The sequence below is a fragment of the Phoca vitulina genome, unplaced genomic scaffold, assembly GCF_004348235.1.
Source record: "Phoca vitulina isolate PV1807 unplaced genomic scaffold, GSC_HSeal_1.0 scaffold21, whole genome shotgun sequence".
Lineage (NCBI taxonomy): Eukaryota > Metazoa > Chordata > Mammalia > Carnivora > Phocidae > Phoca > Phoca vitulina.
Window position 1 is genome coordinate 29,315,631 of NW_022589724.1, and position 17,105 is coordinate 29,332,735.

Genomic DNA, 17,105 nt, shown 5'->3' on the forward strand with positions numbered 1-17,105 from the left:
ACACGACCAGGACATTTCCCCTCGGTCGTAACGGAGTCTGTTGTTGGGCAAAGGTGAGAAGGAGGCCAATGGGAGATGCAGCCCGTGCGTAACCCTCAAGCTCCCTCCTTCTGCTCCAGCCCACGTGGATGGTGGTGCCCTTTTGGGGTTCTTGGGGTGTCCCCTCCCTCTGGGAATCAAGAGACAGCCAAAGGCAGGTGACAGTAGAAGGAGAAGCCAGCTGGCCAAAGGGCACACTGTCCCTGTCCCCACTCCAGGCCATCTAAAACCCTCACCGACAGCTCTGGGGCAGGCACTGGGCTGGTTCTGGGCTCCCAGGGCCTGGACTCCCCACTGGACTGGCTTCCGGGAGCTGGGTGACCTCAAGGCAAGTCTCGAGTAGAGATTTCCTGCCTGCATGCTCACCCTCAGAACCCCACTGCCTCCCCTGGTTCTGTTTCTAGCCTTTGGGACTTTTAAACTTGGAGAGGGAGTCAGAGAGGGGAAGGGAGAGGGAGAGATAGGGGAAAAACCAGTAATGTCCCAGGCACCCAGGAGGACCCAGAGGGGACAAGCAAAGCCAGAGACCAACCCATATCTCAGCAGCAAAACCCCAGAGCAGGGGCTCCTGCCTTTGGGGATTCATGGTGCTCTTTCAGGAACAACACACACACACACACACACACACACACACACACACACACGGTTGCAAACACGTGGGGCTTCCCAGACCACCCTGAGTCCACCCATGGACCCCTGTGGTCCCTCTGGGGGGCCTTACACTCAGGAAAATCAATGTTTGTCTTCTTGTAACTGAATGGTCCTATTATCTGAGGATTTTCTTGATTTTACCTCTTTCTCCTCAGAGGACCAATAGCTTATATTTATTGAGCGCCTCCTATATACCAAGCACTCGACCTAAACAAGCTCATTGAATCCTTACAGAAGACTTCTGGTAGATCCTATATTTATACCCTTGAATACAAGGAACCCGAGGTTCAGAGAGGTTAAGGCACTTTCCCAAAGTCACACAGCATTGAAATAGAGGAGCGTGGCACCTCTACCTTGGGCTGCCTGGCCCCAGCACTTAGCTGCTAACCAGGCCGTTTGCAGCTGATGTGAGGCACTCTGAGTAGCTTAGAAAGTGCCTGAAGGATTGAGTTGGTTGTCATCTGTGTGTGTGTGCACACGTGCGTGCCTGTGGCCCTCTGCGTTGGGTGAGCATACTGTCCCTGTCAGCCTCTCCCCCGCCCAGCACACCCTGTCAACCCGAGGAAGGAGGGCTGGGGAGCAGTGAGTGATGGTGGCGGGTACCAGCTCCCCCCCTTTGAGACATGGCGGAGTCTGCTAATCCACTTATTTGATAATTCACTTATATCATGTCTATTTGGCAGCGGGCACGCTCCCACGCACCAGCTCTGGGGAAGGCGAGATGGCTTTGCCTGGAGGAAGCCGAGCTGTTTTTCTGGGGAAGGAGTGGGAAAAGAAATACACCCAACAATGGACAGTAATGGACCTAAAAATAGAGGGGGGAGGGAGCTGTGGGGAGGGGGAGCGTGGCGGCTGCCTTCCACCGGGCCTGTCTGCCTGGCACGGGCAGCCCGCCCCTTCCCACCCGGGTTCCCCAAAAGTCTGGCAGCCTCTCAGCCTGGGGGACAGGCACAGAGAGGGGAGGGGTAGGAAGGAGGGGTGGGGGGGCCAGGTGCCACTCCCAGATGCAGAATTGTCCCACGGCAGGGTCCTTGGGGCACTGGCCCCAACCTTGGCTGCACGCTGGAACCTCCTGGGCAGCTGAGCCGGCCTGAGAGCCGGGACCCACCCCGAGGGTGTGATGCAGCCGGTCCGGGGTGCCCCCAGACGAGGCTAACCTGAGAACCGCTGTAAGCGGTACCTCCACATCGGGGAAGGGGCTTCCGACTTTGTGCCTGTCTCCTCCATCCGTCCTATCTCCTCACCCCTGGGCGACCTTCTGGAAGGCTCTGAACCCAGGTGGGCAGCTGGGAATCGGGGAGTGGAAAAGGCAGGGGCCAGGAGCTTTGCAGACTCGGGGGTCTGCCAGGGCCCCGGCTCTCAGCAGGCTGCAAGGTAGAAACTGTGCGCTCCCCGCCCCGCCGGCCACCACACCGTCTCTGGGGCGCACCTGGGCACTGGGGCTCAGCCAAGCTCCCCAGGTGCTCCCGGGCCCAGCCGAGTGTGAGAACCACCATTGCAGCCTTTCCTAGGACTGCACTGGATCCCTTCCAGCCTGAAGTGTCTTGCCATCTTTTAAATTCAAAGGCCAGAGGGGAGACAGTTCGTTCTCAGAACCGGTCCTTTTGCCTGAGCCCCAGGCATGCCATCCTTGCTCCGGCCTTGGGTGTGGGGCGGGGGGGTGGGCCGAGGGGTGCCAACTCTCCCCTCCGTGTCCCTCACCCTTTGTTCCCAGGTTCTTAACCCATCTTCCTGGAGGAAGGCTGGCGGGCCAGAGTCAGGGCCTTCCAGCAGCTGCTAAATGTCAAGACGGCTGCTGGCTCCAGGCCGCCCCTTTGCCCTTATCCCCCACGCTCCCCATCAGGCCCCTGCCCTGCCAGCTGCATTAACTCATCTCTCCCTGTGCAAATTCTGCACAACCAGTCTGGCCTTCGTTTGGCCTCGTTGCGTAGGGCACTCCTCTCACGGCCCGGTTGAATCTTCCTAAACCTGTCCATACCTCGCCCACCCATCTTGCCGGCCTGCCCTTCTGAAATCCCACCTCCCCGAGGAAGGCTTCCTGACCATCCCAGCCAGTTCCCATCCAGGCTTGTCATCTGGGCCATTTGTGGGGACCAAGCCATGGGTGGCTTTTCTGGGGTCACCGCAGAGGGCTCAATGCTCTCGTAAGGGGTCAAAGTGCCCGGGTGACCGGAAGTGTGACCTTGAGTCAGTGCCTGGCCTCTGGGGGCCTCAGGTCCCTCCTCACCTGTGGGGGTGATGGTGATAGCGGGGCTCATGTCATAGAATCGGTGCCCTTCTTTGGATCCACTGTACCAGGCTCCCGAACCTGGCCGGGCATCTGAGTCCCTGCAGCCAGGTTTGGTTGGTTGGCTGGTTTGCTTTCAATCCAGTGCTCGCTTAGGCAGCACATATGCTTTCAATCCGGAGCAGAATCTCTGGCCTTAGGGCCGGGGAATATTTGCATACCCTCCCCTTCCAGGAATTCTGATGAGCAGCCAGGTCTGATCGCTGCTTCCCCACGACCACTTTGCACACAGAGGACCTTCAGAAATAGTGGATGAAGAAGTGAATAAGTAGATGAATGAAACCTTGCAGGCTCAGCCCTGCCACTCCCACCCCCACCAAAGGATTCCTGCACAGAGTGGTGCACCTGTCCAGGGGTATGCCCAGCTGTGTCCGGGTGGAGAAGGCCCAGGAGTCCTTCCTCTCTCCTCTGCCCCACCGCTTCTTAACTCCTTGGAGACCAGAAGGGAGAAACCCTTGACCATCTCGGCTTGTGGCTGTTGGCACAGGCCGTCGCCATGCATCCCCATCCATCTGGGTGCTGTGTGCACTCCCGAGGCTTCCTATCGAGTTTGGGGGACCCAGACAGGGGACCTGCCGAGGAGGGGGAGTCACTCTGCAAACCTTAATTAAGCTCCTTGCAGGTACCCGGCTCCACCTTTGGGGAGCACATATTAACCCCAGAAGTTGCTAAGGAAAACTGAGTGCTCATCTCTGGGGCGGGAGGGTGAGGTGGCAGTGGTCAGGAACAGATGGCCAAGCAGACATTGCATGGGGTGGGTGGAGGGGAGGAGCTCCAGATGGGGGCTGCCCCATCCTGAAAGCCCCAGGCGGGGCAGGGGCATCAAGAGAGGAAGCAGACTCGAGATGTCTAACAAGGCAGGAAAATGACTTCAATGGGATCATAAAATAGTTCGTAAAGACATCTATGGTGTGAAAATCCCTTCCATCGCCCCTAAACCAGGGAATGCTGATATAACGAGAGGCGGGATAGCATGCTAGGCTGCCCACCGAGCACCTCATTTGCAGCCTCTAACCCCAGTTCTGCCTTTTGCTCACCAAAGTGACATTGGCCGCGTTGCCTACCTATCCTTGCCCCCGTTCATCATCGGAAAAACAAAATTCGGAGTTGTGCCTTAGCTCACAGGATTGTCATGGATAGAGAAAATGAAATTTAGCAGGAACAATCAGGATCTCAATGTCTGGTGCCAATAAAAATACTCAATGTGGAAGTTGAAGAAAGAAAAATAGAAACAAGGCAAGGAGGGGCATGGGAAGGTGGGGGGCAGTTTGGGTTTGGACTTTATCTCTCGGAAGGGGCTTTATCTCTCGGAAGAGGCTTCTGGGGCTCGGCAGGGGAGCTGAAAGGGCAGGTGTTACTGGTGGTTTATAAAGAGCATGGGGGGGGATGGGGGGCGGGCAGGGCAAAGTTTAGGGGAGGGGCTGCAGGATCAGGCTTCAACCTCACTCCTCTTGGACCCTCCCCTTTCAATGGGTGCTCTGCCCTCCCCCCAGCCCCGGACCTCTTTAGGGACCACCATGGCCCCACTGTTCTGCTCTTCAGCGGGGAAGCCTAGGGCTGCTGAGAGGAGGAGGGGGCCACTGGACGCCCTGCCCTCCACCCGCACCCCAGCATTTAAATCCTCTATGCCAATTTTTTTTTCCTCCGTGATAAAATATTCATGTCAGCAGAGAAGGCCCTCTTTGGGAAGGCTGCATGTGTCTAGCTTAGGCTTTGCACAAGCTTTTAAAGAGCAGAACGCTTTTCCTACTCTCTAAGCATTTTCTGAGTCCTGAATCAATAATGCACTTTACTGGGCTTCTCTGGATGCAGCTTTTCTTCCTCCCTGCACCCTGCCCCCACCCTGCCCAGTCTCTCTCTCTCTCTCCCCCTTTCTCTCTCTCCTTCTTTCTTTCGTCCTCCCATCCCCCTTCTTTACTTTTCTTTACTTTTTAAAGAGGTATTAAATGCAAGTGTCGGGCTGTTTGGGTGGCGGGCCGCGGGTGGGAGTGGGGTACGCTGGAGGGGAGAGCAGAGAGCAGCCCGGCAGTTGCCAGGCAGGCAGTCCTAGGCGGAACAGGTTTCATCTGTGCGCAGGAGGGGGCGAGGAGGAGCAGCTGAGCCTTCCGCTGGCCCTGGTGGGGAAGGGATTGAGCTCCTGACATGGGGGAGGAGGAGAGCTTGGGCGAATCTGACTTCTCTCAGTTCTTTTTCAAATCAATTAGAAAATGTTTACAGCAAAACCAGAGGAAACAGGACCAACACGTAAAAGAAAGGGGGCCTGGAGCAAAGAAAATACGGGGAGCGTGAGCCAAAATATATTGCCAAACTTTCTAGGGAGAGAGCAGTCTAGTTTGGCCTTTCTGTTTATGGTAATGAGTTCCCTGTCACTGGGGGTGTGCAAATGGCAGGGGAGCCATTCCTTGTCTGAGACAGACGCCTACGTGTGTCTGGTCAGTTATGTGCTGCCAGGTGAGGGGCTGGGGTGCAGAAGTCGCCCTTGGGAGTGGGCCATACAGATCAGCCCAGGCTCTCTGCAGCTGGGATAGAACTTCCCACTTCAAACATTCCTAGAAATCTGGCTGTGGGAAGAATCCACACATGCCCAGGGCAAAACAGAATGTATCGTTTTTTCTAATGTTTTTTTAAACAGTGCAGCCGTGCCCCCCCACCCCCATGGTTTCAGTTACCCACAGTCAACCGAGGTCTGGAAGTAGATGATCCTCCTGGCATGTCGTGAGAAGGTCAATAGCAGCCTACGGCTTCGCCCCATGCCCATGTCACGCCCTCACTCCATCCCAACACACGGGCATTTTACTATCTCACGTCACACGAGGGGTGAGTGCAGCACGGGAAGGTAGGTGGAGAGAGGGAGACCACGTTCACGGCACTTTCGTTACAGTATTTGGCTATGATAGTTCTATTTTATGAGTCATCATCGTTAACCTCTTACGGTGCCTAATTTATAAATTAAACTTTATCATAGGTATGTACATATAGGAAAAAAACGGTATATATAGGACTTGGTTTCAGGCATCCCCTGGGGGTGTTGGAAAGTATCCCTTGTGCATAAAGGGGGGAGACTACTATAAAATGTTAAGTTCCTGTAGAGACGAACTCTTGTGTAGCCAACCAGAGCCCTGCCAAGACGCCGCCCATCCCCTCTGGCTGTTCAGCTGAGGGAGGAAACTGGCCCTTCTGGGTCTGCGATCCTGGAGGGCAGCGTTTGGCATTTGCATCCCTGCCCCTCTGACCGTGGCTTGCCAGCTGACCCTCTCCTGGACAGTCCTCCAGGGCAGCCTGACAGCCTCGGGTCGGCAGAAAGTCTTACTGGCTGTGTCTGGAGAGGAAGCCAGAGGTGGGGTACAGGACTGCGGAGCTGGCATCCCTGCTGGAGGCTGCTCCCACATCTCTCAGGAGTCAGTTAACCACACAGTCCTAGCTGGGTGGTGCTGGGCAAGTCGCTTACCCTCTCTGAGCCGCACCAGAGCAGGAAGATTGAGTGAGGCCAGCGAGAAAGTGCCCCTTGCGAACACTCTCATGGGATCCAGTTGCTGGGGGTGGGAATGTTTAGCAAATTCCACTTCGTGCAAACAGTCATTGAGGGTATGGGGCAAGGGTGGGCAAGACCTGGTCCCTGCTGGCCTAGAGTCCAGCCCCAGTCATGGAAGGTTCTGGAAGGAGGTAAATTGTGGGCAGGGTTGAAGTGAAAGGCCTCCTTTTCCTCCCAAACAATTTGGGGAACTGGGGCAGTGGAGAGGTGCTCTGGGCAGCTGAAGACCCGAGGCCAGGACAGGTTCAAGGGGTCTGAGGTGGACTTTTGCCCAGGAGATGCCCACTGTGGCTGGTTCAGAGTCAAGGTCTAGGGGTGAGCCGGTGGGGAGTGGTGGCTGTCGCTGTGGCCTCCGGATGCTCATTGTCAGGATGGATGAGTCCAGGGAAGATCCCTTGTCCAGGCCCCTGGCCTTACCTATGAGTAGTGGCTGGGCTGGGAAGAAACAGCTCTAACAAAAAACCAAAACCAAAACAACAACAACAACAACAACAACAAACCCACCCCAATAAGAGAAGCCTCCCTGGCCAGCTGCAGCTCCAGCCCTGAAATGCCATTGCGGGGGGGTTGGTTTCCGCTGATTCACGAGCAGGGAGGGGTGACCTTGCTGCGGTCCAGGCTTCAGCTCAAACAGAAACCCGAAAGGGAAAGGGAGAGAAGCCTGCAGGCGGAGGGAGTTAAAGAGGGGAGAGCAACAGGGACAGGGGTCAGTGGAATCACCGGAGGAGAGGACAGGGAGGGAGGGGGACGGGGGGAGTCGTAGGGGGGTGGTGGGATGGTTAGAGACCGGCAGGGCAGCTAGAATTAAAATCTGTTCCCAACAGAATCTCGTTTCTGCTTTGTTAATAATTTATGCCCGTTGCAACTTCTCTTACCAATAAATAGGAAATAATTTGTTAGGGAGAATTCCCCTGGCACCCCGGCTTTCTCCCTGGAGTAGAGTTGGGGATGCCAAATGGTGTGGGGGACTGAGGAACGTGGACTTGGGGAGGTCAGTGTCAGAGCTCAATCATTTCATGAATGGGGAAACTGAGGCACAGATAGGGCAAGGCCCCACCCAAGGTCATACATGGGGTTAAGAACAGTCTCCTAAATCCCAGCTCCGTGGGTCAGGGAAGTTATTATTGACTTACACACCTGCCCCAGGTGTGTAAGAGTTTCCCCCAGAGTTCTAGAAGCATCATGCAAGGTGGAGGGTGGGGCTAGCTCAGCTGCCCATTGGCTTCCCCCACATTTGCTCCTCCCTAAGTCCTGTTCTGCAAGAGGGAGCTGGTGTTGCCTGGCCTGACCCTCGAAACCCCCTGCCCCACGTCCCTCCCTCTTGGTGCCCCTCACCACCCCTCCCTAGGGCTCCCCTTGGCCTCCTGCTATAGGCAGATGCCTCCAGCCGCGCTGAGGTTGATGGGTTGAGCATGAGACAGTTCAGTTGGCAACTCGGCAGACAGGTTCAAAAAAATCTGTCAGCTGCTAAACTGTTCCCTGGGCCTGCCCACACGCCTGGGTGGAAGAGCGATGGGCTGTCTGCCTCCCAGTGGAACCTGAATCTCGAGGGAGCGGCCCAGGTCTGGGGGCGGCGGTGTCCCTCCCTTTTGGGTGAAGGGCACAGTTTCCTGACTTGTCTCCGAGCCCAACTCCCTTGGCTTCTTGTCCCACCTTGGCCACTGGGAAGCAGCGTGACCTTGAGACGTTGCTCAGCCTTTCCTCATTTATAGAGCGTAAGTTGAAAGACCCCATCTTCCAGGCCAGGGCACGGGCAGGGTGTGGACCTTGCTGCGTGCTCGAACCGCGGGGCTGGTGACAGCCCAGATGCTGTCCCTCCATCCATCATTGGTGAGCTGGGGCTGCACAAGGTGCTTGCCGTGCGGCACCTGCTGTAATCCTCAGGAGGGCCCCGAGGAGTCAGGCTGCTCACCCCTCGCTGGATTCCATCCTCTCCACCAAGTTTTCCCAAGGATCCCCGAGGAGTGCCAGGGCCTTGGCTGCCGTGAGGAAGGAGGAGGATGAGGCCGCTGCCCTCATGGCGCTTCCCCTCCAGTGGAGAAGTTGAGACTCAACCTGGAGAAGTGGAGAGACTCGTGTGTGGCTGGGGGGGAGCCTGGGGGAAGGGCTGTCCCCACTCGTCCAGCTGCAGATCGAAGAGCCCTTCCCACCGTGTTCTGGCCACATTCCCACACCCCGCCCCATCGGAGTCCAGCGACTGAAATCTCATCTCGACACAGGTTAGGATGCAAGGCTGGTGGGCACAGGCTGTTTATTCCTCTTCTCGAGACTTGGTTACGGCTCTGGGGGCTGGCCCTGCACAGGCTCCTTGGTAGGGGCCCAGAGGTCCAAACAACCTGACTTCCCCTGGGCTCGGTTTCCTGCATCCCTGCTAACAGTCGACTTTCCCACTCAATTATATTTTTTGCCTGAAGCTTGTCTACACTGTTTACAGCCTGGCCTCTGACTCCCAGCTGTACCCTTTGCACAGAAAATAACATAAGAACAAAAGCATTCAGGAGACCATTGAAAGGCTTGAAATTCGTGGTACGAAATGGTTTCACCATAGAATAGTTCCTTCCAGGCGACTCCTGCTCAGTGTCTCTGTGGGTCTGTCTGTTCCCACCCCATTCTCTGGTGCTTTTGTCCTAGCTGTCTGCCTTCCCCTTGCCCTGCACCCCTGCCTTCACCCCTCCCCATCAGCCCCACAACCTAATCTTTCAGGTGACTTGCCCTGGTGTGTGTGCAGAGGTAGGAGAGGCACAGATAGGACGGGCTCGGTTTCCCCAAGATTTCCTAGGCTCGGCCTCTCTGTGTTCAGAGGAAGTGACGTGAGGGGCTGGCATGTACTCAGTTTCTCGGTCTGTAGCACTGGCCACCCCGGGGGTGCTGGGAGGATGCCATTCGGAATGGGTGCGAAGTGTGCAGCCCAGCCCTGGCACACGGTTCACACGCAATGAATGGCATGATCATTATGCATGGCAGTCCCCAAGGCGGTCCGTGTCTTATGTGAAGTTCTGGTTTTACCGTTAATGAGCTGGTTGGCCTCAGCCTTCCTTCTTCCCATCGAAGGTTGCTGGAAGAGCCCCTGAGCTAGTGTGTTTGAAGCTGCTGTTTAATAATTATTGCTACCATTTGGAGATGTTTTCTAGGTATTTCGTACACATTATTTCACATGATGTTGGACGAGAGACTACATATTCAGAGAGGTAAAGCAACATTCTCAAGGTCACACAGCCTCAAGGGATAGAGCTGAGATTAAATCCAGGACTTTCAGACCCCAAAGCCGGTTTCCTTAACTGCTCCAGAACAGGGGTTCCTAACTGGGGAGACAGGACCCCATGAATCCCCAGAGTTTGCATGGAAAATGCGGTGTGTTACATTTTTCTTTGGAGAAAGTTTCAAACCTTTTAATCAGTTGTATGATTTTTATTTATTTACTTTTTGGGGAATATTCATGAAATGTCTCAAAAGTGATTACTGCTTTCGATGATAATATCAAATGTTGGCTTCGGTATCATCCTAAAAAGTTAAAGGTGTGCCTCCAACACCCCAACTTTCTGGTTTTAGGCCAGGTACTAGGCACCAGGTATTGTTTGGATTGTGTTTGAGTATTAGTCTGATCTCATGGAGATTGGTGGAAATGTGCAGACCAAGAAGGCGGGCAGACGCCGGCCCTCCAGCCCGGCCCCTCCCTCACACCTGCCGTCATGAGCTGTCAGATCGAGGCACAGCACTGGGGGAGGGGGCTTGGGGTAAAATGGGCTCCCAACCCCAGGCTCCTCCTCGGGAACCTTCGCTAGGGGAGAACAGAAGGAAAGCAAGGGCGAGAGCAAATGGTGTTTGGGAAGGACCGCTGGTTCAGCGTGGACAGCGCCTTCAACAGGAGACACACCCCACACCCCGAAATGGTTAAATGGAATTCCAAGATCTTGGGGCGGGAGGGCGGTGGAAGGGAGGAAGAGAAATAGGAGCGAGAGGGAGAGAATTGTGCTGGCGATGCCTTGGGATTTATTTATCGTGCTCGCTGTTGATTAAGCCCGCTCAGCAGCAGGCGCGGGGCTGGTAAATACACAGGCTGATTCATTAGTTTCTGACCATCTGCTTCCCGGGCCAGGGGGGCGGGGGGCCAGTGGGCCCTGCAGGTTATGGCAGCGTGGTGTCGGCAGCCGGGCTGGAGCCCCCGTCCCCTGACAGAGCTGGCCATGTCAGTCTTGGTGGTGACAGACAGGCCGGCACACCTGGGGGTTGTGCAGGATCCCTCGTCCTGCGGTGGGGACCACCAAGAGGCTAGGCAGGGTGAGGGAAGGTAGGGCGGGGGATGAAGAAGGACCGGGGAAAGGTGAGGTGTGGGTGATTCACAGAAGTCAGGGGTTGGCAGGAATAATATCAGCATTCAACATGAGATTTATTAATAGTAATCCAATTGTCATTATATTAATAACTAATTAATATGATGACAGTCATAACTATAATTTGGTGAGTGGCTACTGAGGTCCAGGCCCTATACAGAGGTTTTACCACATTGTCCCAGATAAGCACACTGATGTCACATGACGGATGACAAAGGAACTGGGTTTAAATGTTGAGTCAGGCAAGGAGGGCTTCCTGGAGGAGGTGCATGGGGGAGGGCTCTGAAAATGCTGAGGAGAGAGAGTGGCTGCAGGAACACAAGCTCAGAGGTGAGAGAGGATGAGGCAGCCAGGGAAAAGGCACAGCCTTCGGTGCTGGATTGATAGGAGTTATCCAGGTGGGCAAAGAAGCATGTTGTCTAGCACCCGTGTCTTCGGAACCAGGCTGGAGGAGGAATGCTCCAGACAGAGCTTCTGGGGAAATCATCAAAAACTTGCAATTCAGTCCTGCCCCTCTGAACCGGTCCTCCTACCCTGACCTTCCCCTCGCCCCCAGCTTTGGGATGAGGCACGTTTTCGTTTGCTAGGGCCCAGGTGGCATAAACAACAGAAATCTATTTGTTCACGGCTCTGGAGGCTAGAAGTCTAAGATCCAAGTTTGCTTGACCCTTGAAGACCAAGGTGAGTCTGGTTTCCTCTGAGGCCCCTCCCCGGGGCTGGCAGATGGCTGCCCTCCTCCTGCTTCTTCACAATGGTTTCCCTCTGGGTGCACTCGCCTCTGGTGTCTCTCTGTGGATCCAGATTTCCTCTCTTTACAGGGACCCCAGTCATGTTGGATCAGGCCCCACCCTGAGGGCCTCATTTTAACTTAATCACCCTTTAAAGGCCCTCTCTCCAACCAGTCACATTCCCACATCCTGAGGTTTAGGGCTTCAACATACGAATTTCGAGGGAGACACAATTTAGTCCCTAACAAGGTGCCGGGGGATTGGAAGGGGACCTGGGGGGTGAGAAGGGGGAGATTGCTGGGTGGTGGGTGGGGATGCCAGCCTAGGGGCAAACTGTGTCCTCCTGCCCCCAGTGTCCCTGTGTGAGCTCTTGCACATTTCCATCCCAAATGGCATGACCATGACCGGAGCTGATTCTGCCTCTGGACTGAGTGCCCTTTGCTGCTGTCGGCAGAGGGACTGGGGCAGACGCTGTCCCCCACCCCACGGGCAGGCTTGCTTCCTCTAGTCACCAGGCCTGGCCTCTGCAGGCCATTGAGCCATCCCTAGGGGCCTCTCAGCCCCTTCCCATTCGGGGTGACGGCACAGGGTCACTCCGCTAGAGCTGGAAGAAGCTGGGACCCACAAGCTGAGTCAGACCCTCTCCCTGCCACGTTGCATGTGAGGACACTAGAGTTTCAGGACAGCCCCGAGGTTGTCCGGGACAGGGAACAGGTTCATCCTCAAATACCACCCACTGTCAAGGAGGCCTGGGCCAGTCCTGCCTAGTCCCGGGCCTCCAGCAGTTTCCCCATCTGCTGAACGAGGGGTTGGACTTGGCGGTCAACCCCTTCCATCCCGAGGTTTGCGGGTCCTGAGAATCAGCAGGCCTGGGCCAGGTTTGGTGGGGGGTGGCACCATAGGGGACCAAGGACAGAGCTATTTTGGTCGAGGAGGGCTTTGTGGAACCTGCCTCAGTAAAACCCTGGGCCAGCCTGCGCACCGAGGACCCCTGGGCAGGCTGGGAATGTGTCCTTCACAAAGGGTATCAGCCGCCACGGCCCGAGGCCACCATGGTGATGCCCGCGGGGGCAACAGCTCAGCCGCCCAGGAGGCAACGCGCCCACTCCCCTGTGGGAGCAGAGTGGCTCATTCTGGAGTGAGAGACTTTAACTCACATCCAAGCTGTTTTGTCTCTGAGCAAACCAGAGACCTGAAATATTCATCACAAAGGGATGTGAGTGGTCTGGGCGCTGTGATTCTTCGTGACAGCTTTTTTTTTTTTTTTTTTTTTTAGTAGACTATGCTTTAGAGCAGTTTTAGGCTTACAGCAAATTGAGCCCACAGGGGCGGGAGTTCCCAGTGCCGCCTTGCTTCCCCATGAACACTTCCCTCTGCTAGTCACATTTGCACTGGTTTGGTACATGTGTAACAGCTGATGAGCAACATCGATAGTCATTGTGAACCAGAGCCCAGAGTTACATCAGGGGTCCCTCTCAGTGTTGTCAGCTCGGTGGGTTTGGACCAAAGCACAGCGTCCTGCCTCCACCATAACCGTGTCACACAGAATCGCTTCACTGCCCTAGAATTCCCCTGTGCTCCAGCCCGGGCACCCAGGCACTGGTGACATTTCCAGGCCTCCAGGTGAGTGCACGCAGTGGACAGACACGGGGAATGGATCTGAGCCGCCATGGAGGGGATCCACGGCGGGTGCCCGCTGGGCCCGGGAGTGGGCTGCCAGCCTTCTTGGGGCAGGGTGGGGGGAGAGAGTGCGAGTGGGGGCTGTGCTCTGCCCTCTGCAGCCAGCATCCCCCACTGAGCCCGCCAGGCCTCTGCCAAGGCCCTGGAACGACTCGCCACAACGATGCACCCCCGTGAGAGGAGGCTGGAGACACTCAGCATCCTCCCAGCGCGCCCAGACTACGCGTGAGGTGGGCACACGGGCCACGGGGCAGAGGCGGGCGTGACTGCCGTGCTCTGCAGCAGAGGCCGAGGCGTGGCTCCCGGCGCTTGGTGGGTGCCTTGGGCCAGGGCCCCCACCTTCCGAGCCCGGGTTCCTTCATCTGGAGCGCGGAGCTAATACTCGCGTTCTGTGTTCGGAAGTGAGATAGCAAACGGGAGAAGTGACACGAGGAGGTCTGTAACTGATAGACATCGCGGGCGGACACTCCGACTTCCTCTCCCACCTCATTCCTGTTGCTATAATGCTATTGGTTTAAAGGGTCAGAAAGGCGTCTTGGTGTAGGAGATGTTTAAGGAGTTAAGAATGTGAGTAGGAATTTTCAAGGCAGACAGAGAGTGGAAGGGCACATGGAGGAGAGGGAATATGGTCTGCGAAGGCTCAGAGGCGCAGACAAGCTGGGTGAGGAGGGCAGGAGTGCTCTGGGGGCCGGGCCCCAGGAGAACAGCGGCTCCAGGTATGGTGGCAGGAGAGTACTCAAGAGTCGCATTAAAGAGGCGGGACTTTACCTGCCGGCCATGAGGACCCATGGGGGCCTGGGGAGCAGGTGACTAACACCCGCCCTTCTTGATTGTCTGTATTTGGAGTAGGGGCAAGTGTGCGTTTTCTTGGGAAGCCATAGACTTGCATGCCTCTATGTGCTTTGGGGAAATGGGTACAAATCACCAGCCCAGCGGAGGTTCCTGGTGCCCAGACCCCAGAGCACAGGCTCCGCCACTTCCGGGCAGGCGCCCGGGGCGGGCGCGCAGTCGGGGCCAGGCCGGTGGAGTCTCCCGGGCCCCGCCCCCGGCCCCGCCCCGGCCCCGCCCCCAGCTGTCAGCGCCCACCCTTCCCGTCTCCTCCTCCCGCAGGAGAACCCGTACCTGTGCAGCAACGAGTGTGACGCCTCCAACCCGGACCTGGCCCACCCGCCCCGGCTCATGTTCGACAAGGAGGATGAGGGCCTGGCCACGTACTGGCAGAGCGTCACGTGGAGCCGCTACCCGAGCCCGCTGGAAGCCAACATCACCCTCTCGTGGAACAAGAGCGTGGAGCTGACGGACGACGTGGTGGTGACCTTCGAGTACGGCCGGCCCACGGTCATGGTCCTGGAGAAGTCCCTGGACAACGGGCGCACGTGGCAGCCCTACCAGTTCTACGCGGAGGACTGCATGGAGGCCTTCGGCATGGTGGCGCGGCGCGCCCGCGACCTGTCGTCCTCGGGCGCCCACCGCGTGCTGTGCACCGAGGAGTACTCGCGCTGGGCCGGCTCCAAGAAGGAGAAGCACGTGCGCTTCGAGGTGCGGGACCGCCTGGCCATCTTCGCTGGTCCCGACCTGCGCAACATGGGCAACCTCTACACGCGGCTGGAGAGCGCCAAGGGCCTCAAGGAGTTCTTCACCCTCACGGACCTGCGCATGCGGCTGCTGCGCCCCGCGCTGGGGGGCACCTACGTGCAGCGGGAGAACCTCTACAAGTACTTCTATGCCATCTCCAACATCGAGGTCATTGGCAGGTAAGGCCTGCTGGGGGGCACTGGGACGTTACCTGGGTCCTGGGATGTCGCCTGGGTCCCGGGATATTAGCTGGTACTCAGGATGTTACCTGGTTCCCAGGATGGCACCTGGGTCCCGGGATGTTAGCTGGTACTCAGAATGTTACCCGGTTCCCAGAATGTTCCCTGTTTTCTGGGATTTTACCTGGTTCCTGGGATGTTAGCTAGTACTCAGGATGTTACCTGGTTCCCAGGATGTTCCCTGGTTTCTGGGATGTTACCTGGTTCCCGGGATGTTAGCTAGTACTCAGGGTGTCACCTGGGTCCCGGGATGTTAGCTAGTACTTAGAATGTTACCTGTTTGCCAGGATGTCGCCTGGGTTCTGGGATGTCACCTGGGTCCCGGGGTGTTAGCTGATACTCAGGATGTTACCTGGTTCCCAGGATGTTGCCTGGGTCCTGGGATGTTGCCCAGGTCCTGGGATGTTAGCTAGTACTCAGGATGTTACCTGGTTCCCAGGATGTTGCCTGGGTCCTGGGATGTTAGCTAGTACTCAGAATGTTACCTGTTTGCCAGGATGTCGCCTGGGTCCTGGGATGTCACCTGGGTCCGGGGGTGTTAGCTGATATTCAGGATGTTACCTGGTTCCCAGGATGTTGCCTGGGTCCTGGGATGTTGCCCAGGTCCTGGGATGTTAGCTGATACTCAGGATGTTATCTGGTTCCCAGGATGTCGCCTGGGTCCTGGGATGTTAGCTAGTACTCAGGATGTTACCTGGTTCTCGAGATGTTACCTGGTACCCAGGATGTTACCTGGTTCCTGGGATGTTACCTGGTTCCTGGGATGTTAGCTGATACTCAGGATATGACCTGGTTTCTGGGACATTACCTGGTACCTGGGATGGTACCTGGTATTACATCAAAGGGGCTGCCTATGGTGGCCCGGGCTGCACAGACAAGACACCTGGTTTTTCCATGGAGGGAGGTGAATGATGGATGATAAATGTCCTCTGGAGGGCCTGGAGGGCTGGAAGGTCTAGAGGAGACCAGTGGAGCTGGGCAATGTGGGCAGGGCTTGGGCGAAAGCCGAGCACTCAGGAGGTGCTCTGTAACCATCCAGCAACTCAGTGAATTGATGCTTGTGTCTGGGGGTCCCCAAGACCACCCTCAGGCTCAATGATTTTCTAGAAGGACAGAACCTAGCAAAACAGTATGCTCTCAATTACAGTTTATTACACTGAAAAGAGATTAAAGTTAGCAACAGACAGAGGTCCATGCGTGTGCTCCTGGAGACCGCAGTGCGAGCTTCTGTTTGTCCTCTCCCAGTGCAGTCCTGCAGACAGTACTCAGTCCTCCCAGCAATGATGTGTGGCATAGCCCCAGCTAGGGAAGCTTGCCCAAGCCTTGGTATCCAAGGGTTTTTTGGGAATTGATCATGTAGGCATGGCTGACTACCTGTATGGTTGACCTTGGTCTTCAATCCCTTGACCTAGAGGCCCCCTGCCATAAATCATATCATCACCGTAAACCAAACTAATGTGTCCCAAAGCCCCAGGTAAACAAAGATACTTACCGGGCAAGACATTCCAATGGCTCAGAGATTACCTCGCCGAAGCCAGTCAAGGGCCAAACTTTTCTTTGGCAAATGCAGGGTGTGGACAACCCACACATGCTGAGTTCATCCTTTGCTCACAGCTTTGGAGAAGAATATGTTTCCAGGCCACTTTGGCCGAAGGCAAAAGACCATCGTAGATAAAAACTAGGCCTTAGATCCCCAGGAAAGATGGCGGATGATTAAGTGACTCCATGATATCTGGGTCATTTGTTCCTTCAACAGATCATGTGCCGGTCTGTAGGGGCAAGAACTCTATCCCTGAGCCAGCTCCCTAACACCCTGGTCTGCGCTCAGGAGAGGCTCAGAGAAGCCTCATCCCTGGGTCAGCGAGCGGTCAGTGATAAGGGGCAGCAGCGTGTGATGCTCTCCTAGTGTGACTCCCAGACTGGCAGCATCAGCAGCGCTTGGAAACTTCCTAGAAATGCCAGTTCTCGGGCCCCACGCCAGACCTACTGCATCAGAACCTCCAGGGGTGGGCCCAGCAATCTGTGTTCCAGCGAGCCGTCCGG

At 56.3% G+C, this 17,105-nt stretch overlaps 1 protein-coding gene across 2 annotated transcripts in view; it reads left to right on the top strand.

Annotated features, from left to right (window-relative positions):
* The window catches only part of NTNG2 (netrin G2), a 68,482-nt gene that overhangs the window by 15,613 nt on the left and 35,764 nt on the right, over positions 1-17,105 (top strand). For both annotated transcript variants that reach the window (XM_032418851.1, XM_032418852.1), the window contains exon 4: positions 14,359-15,002. In XM_032418851.1, the coding sequence (XP_032274742.1) occupies positions 14,359-15,002 (644 nt within the window). The remainder of the gene's footprint in view (positions 1-14,358; positions 15,003-17,105) is intronic.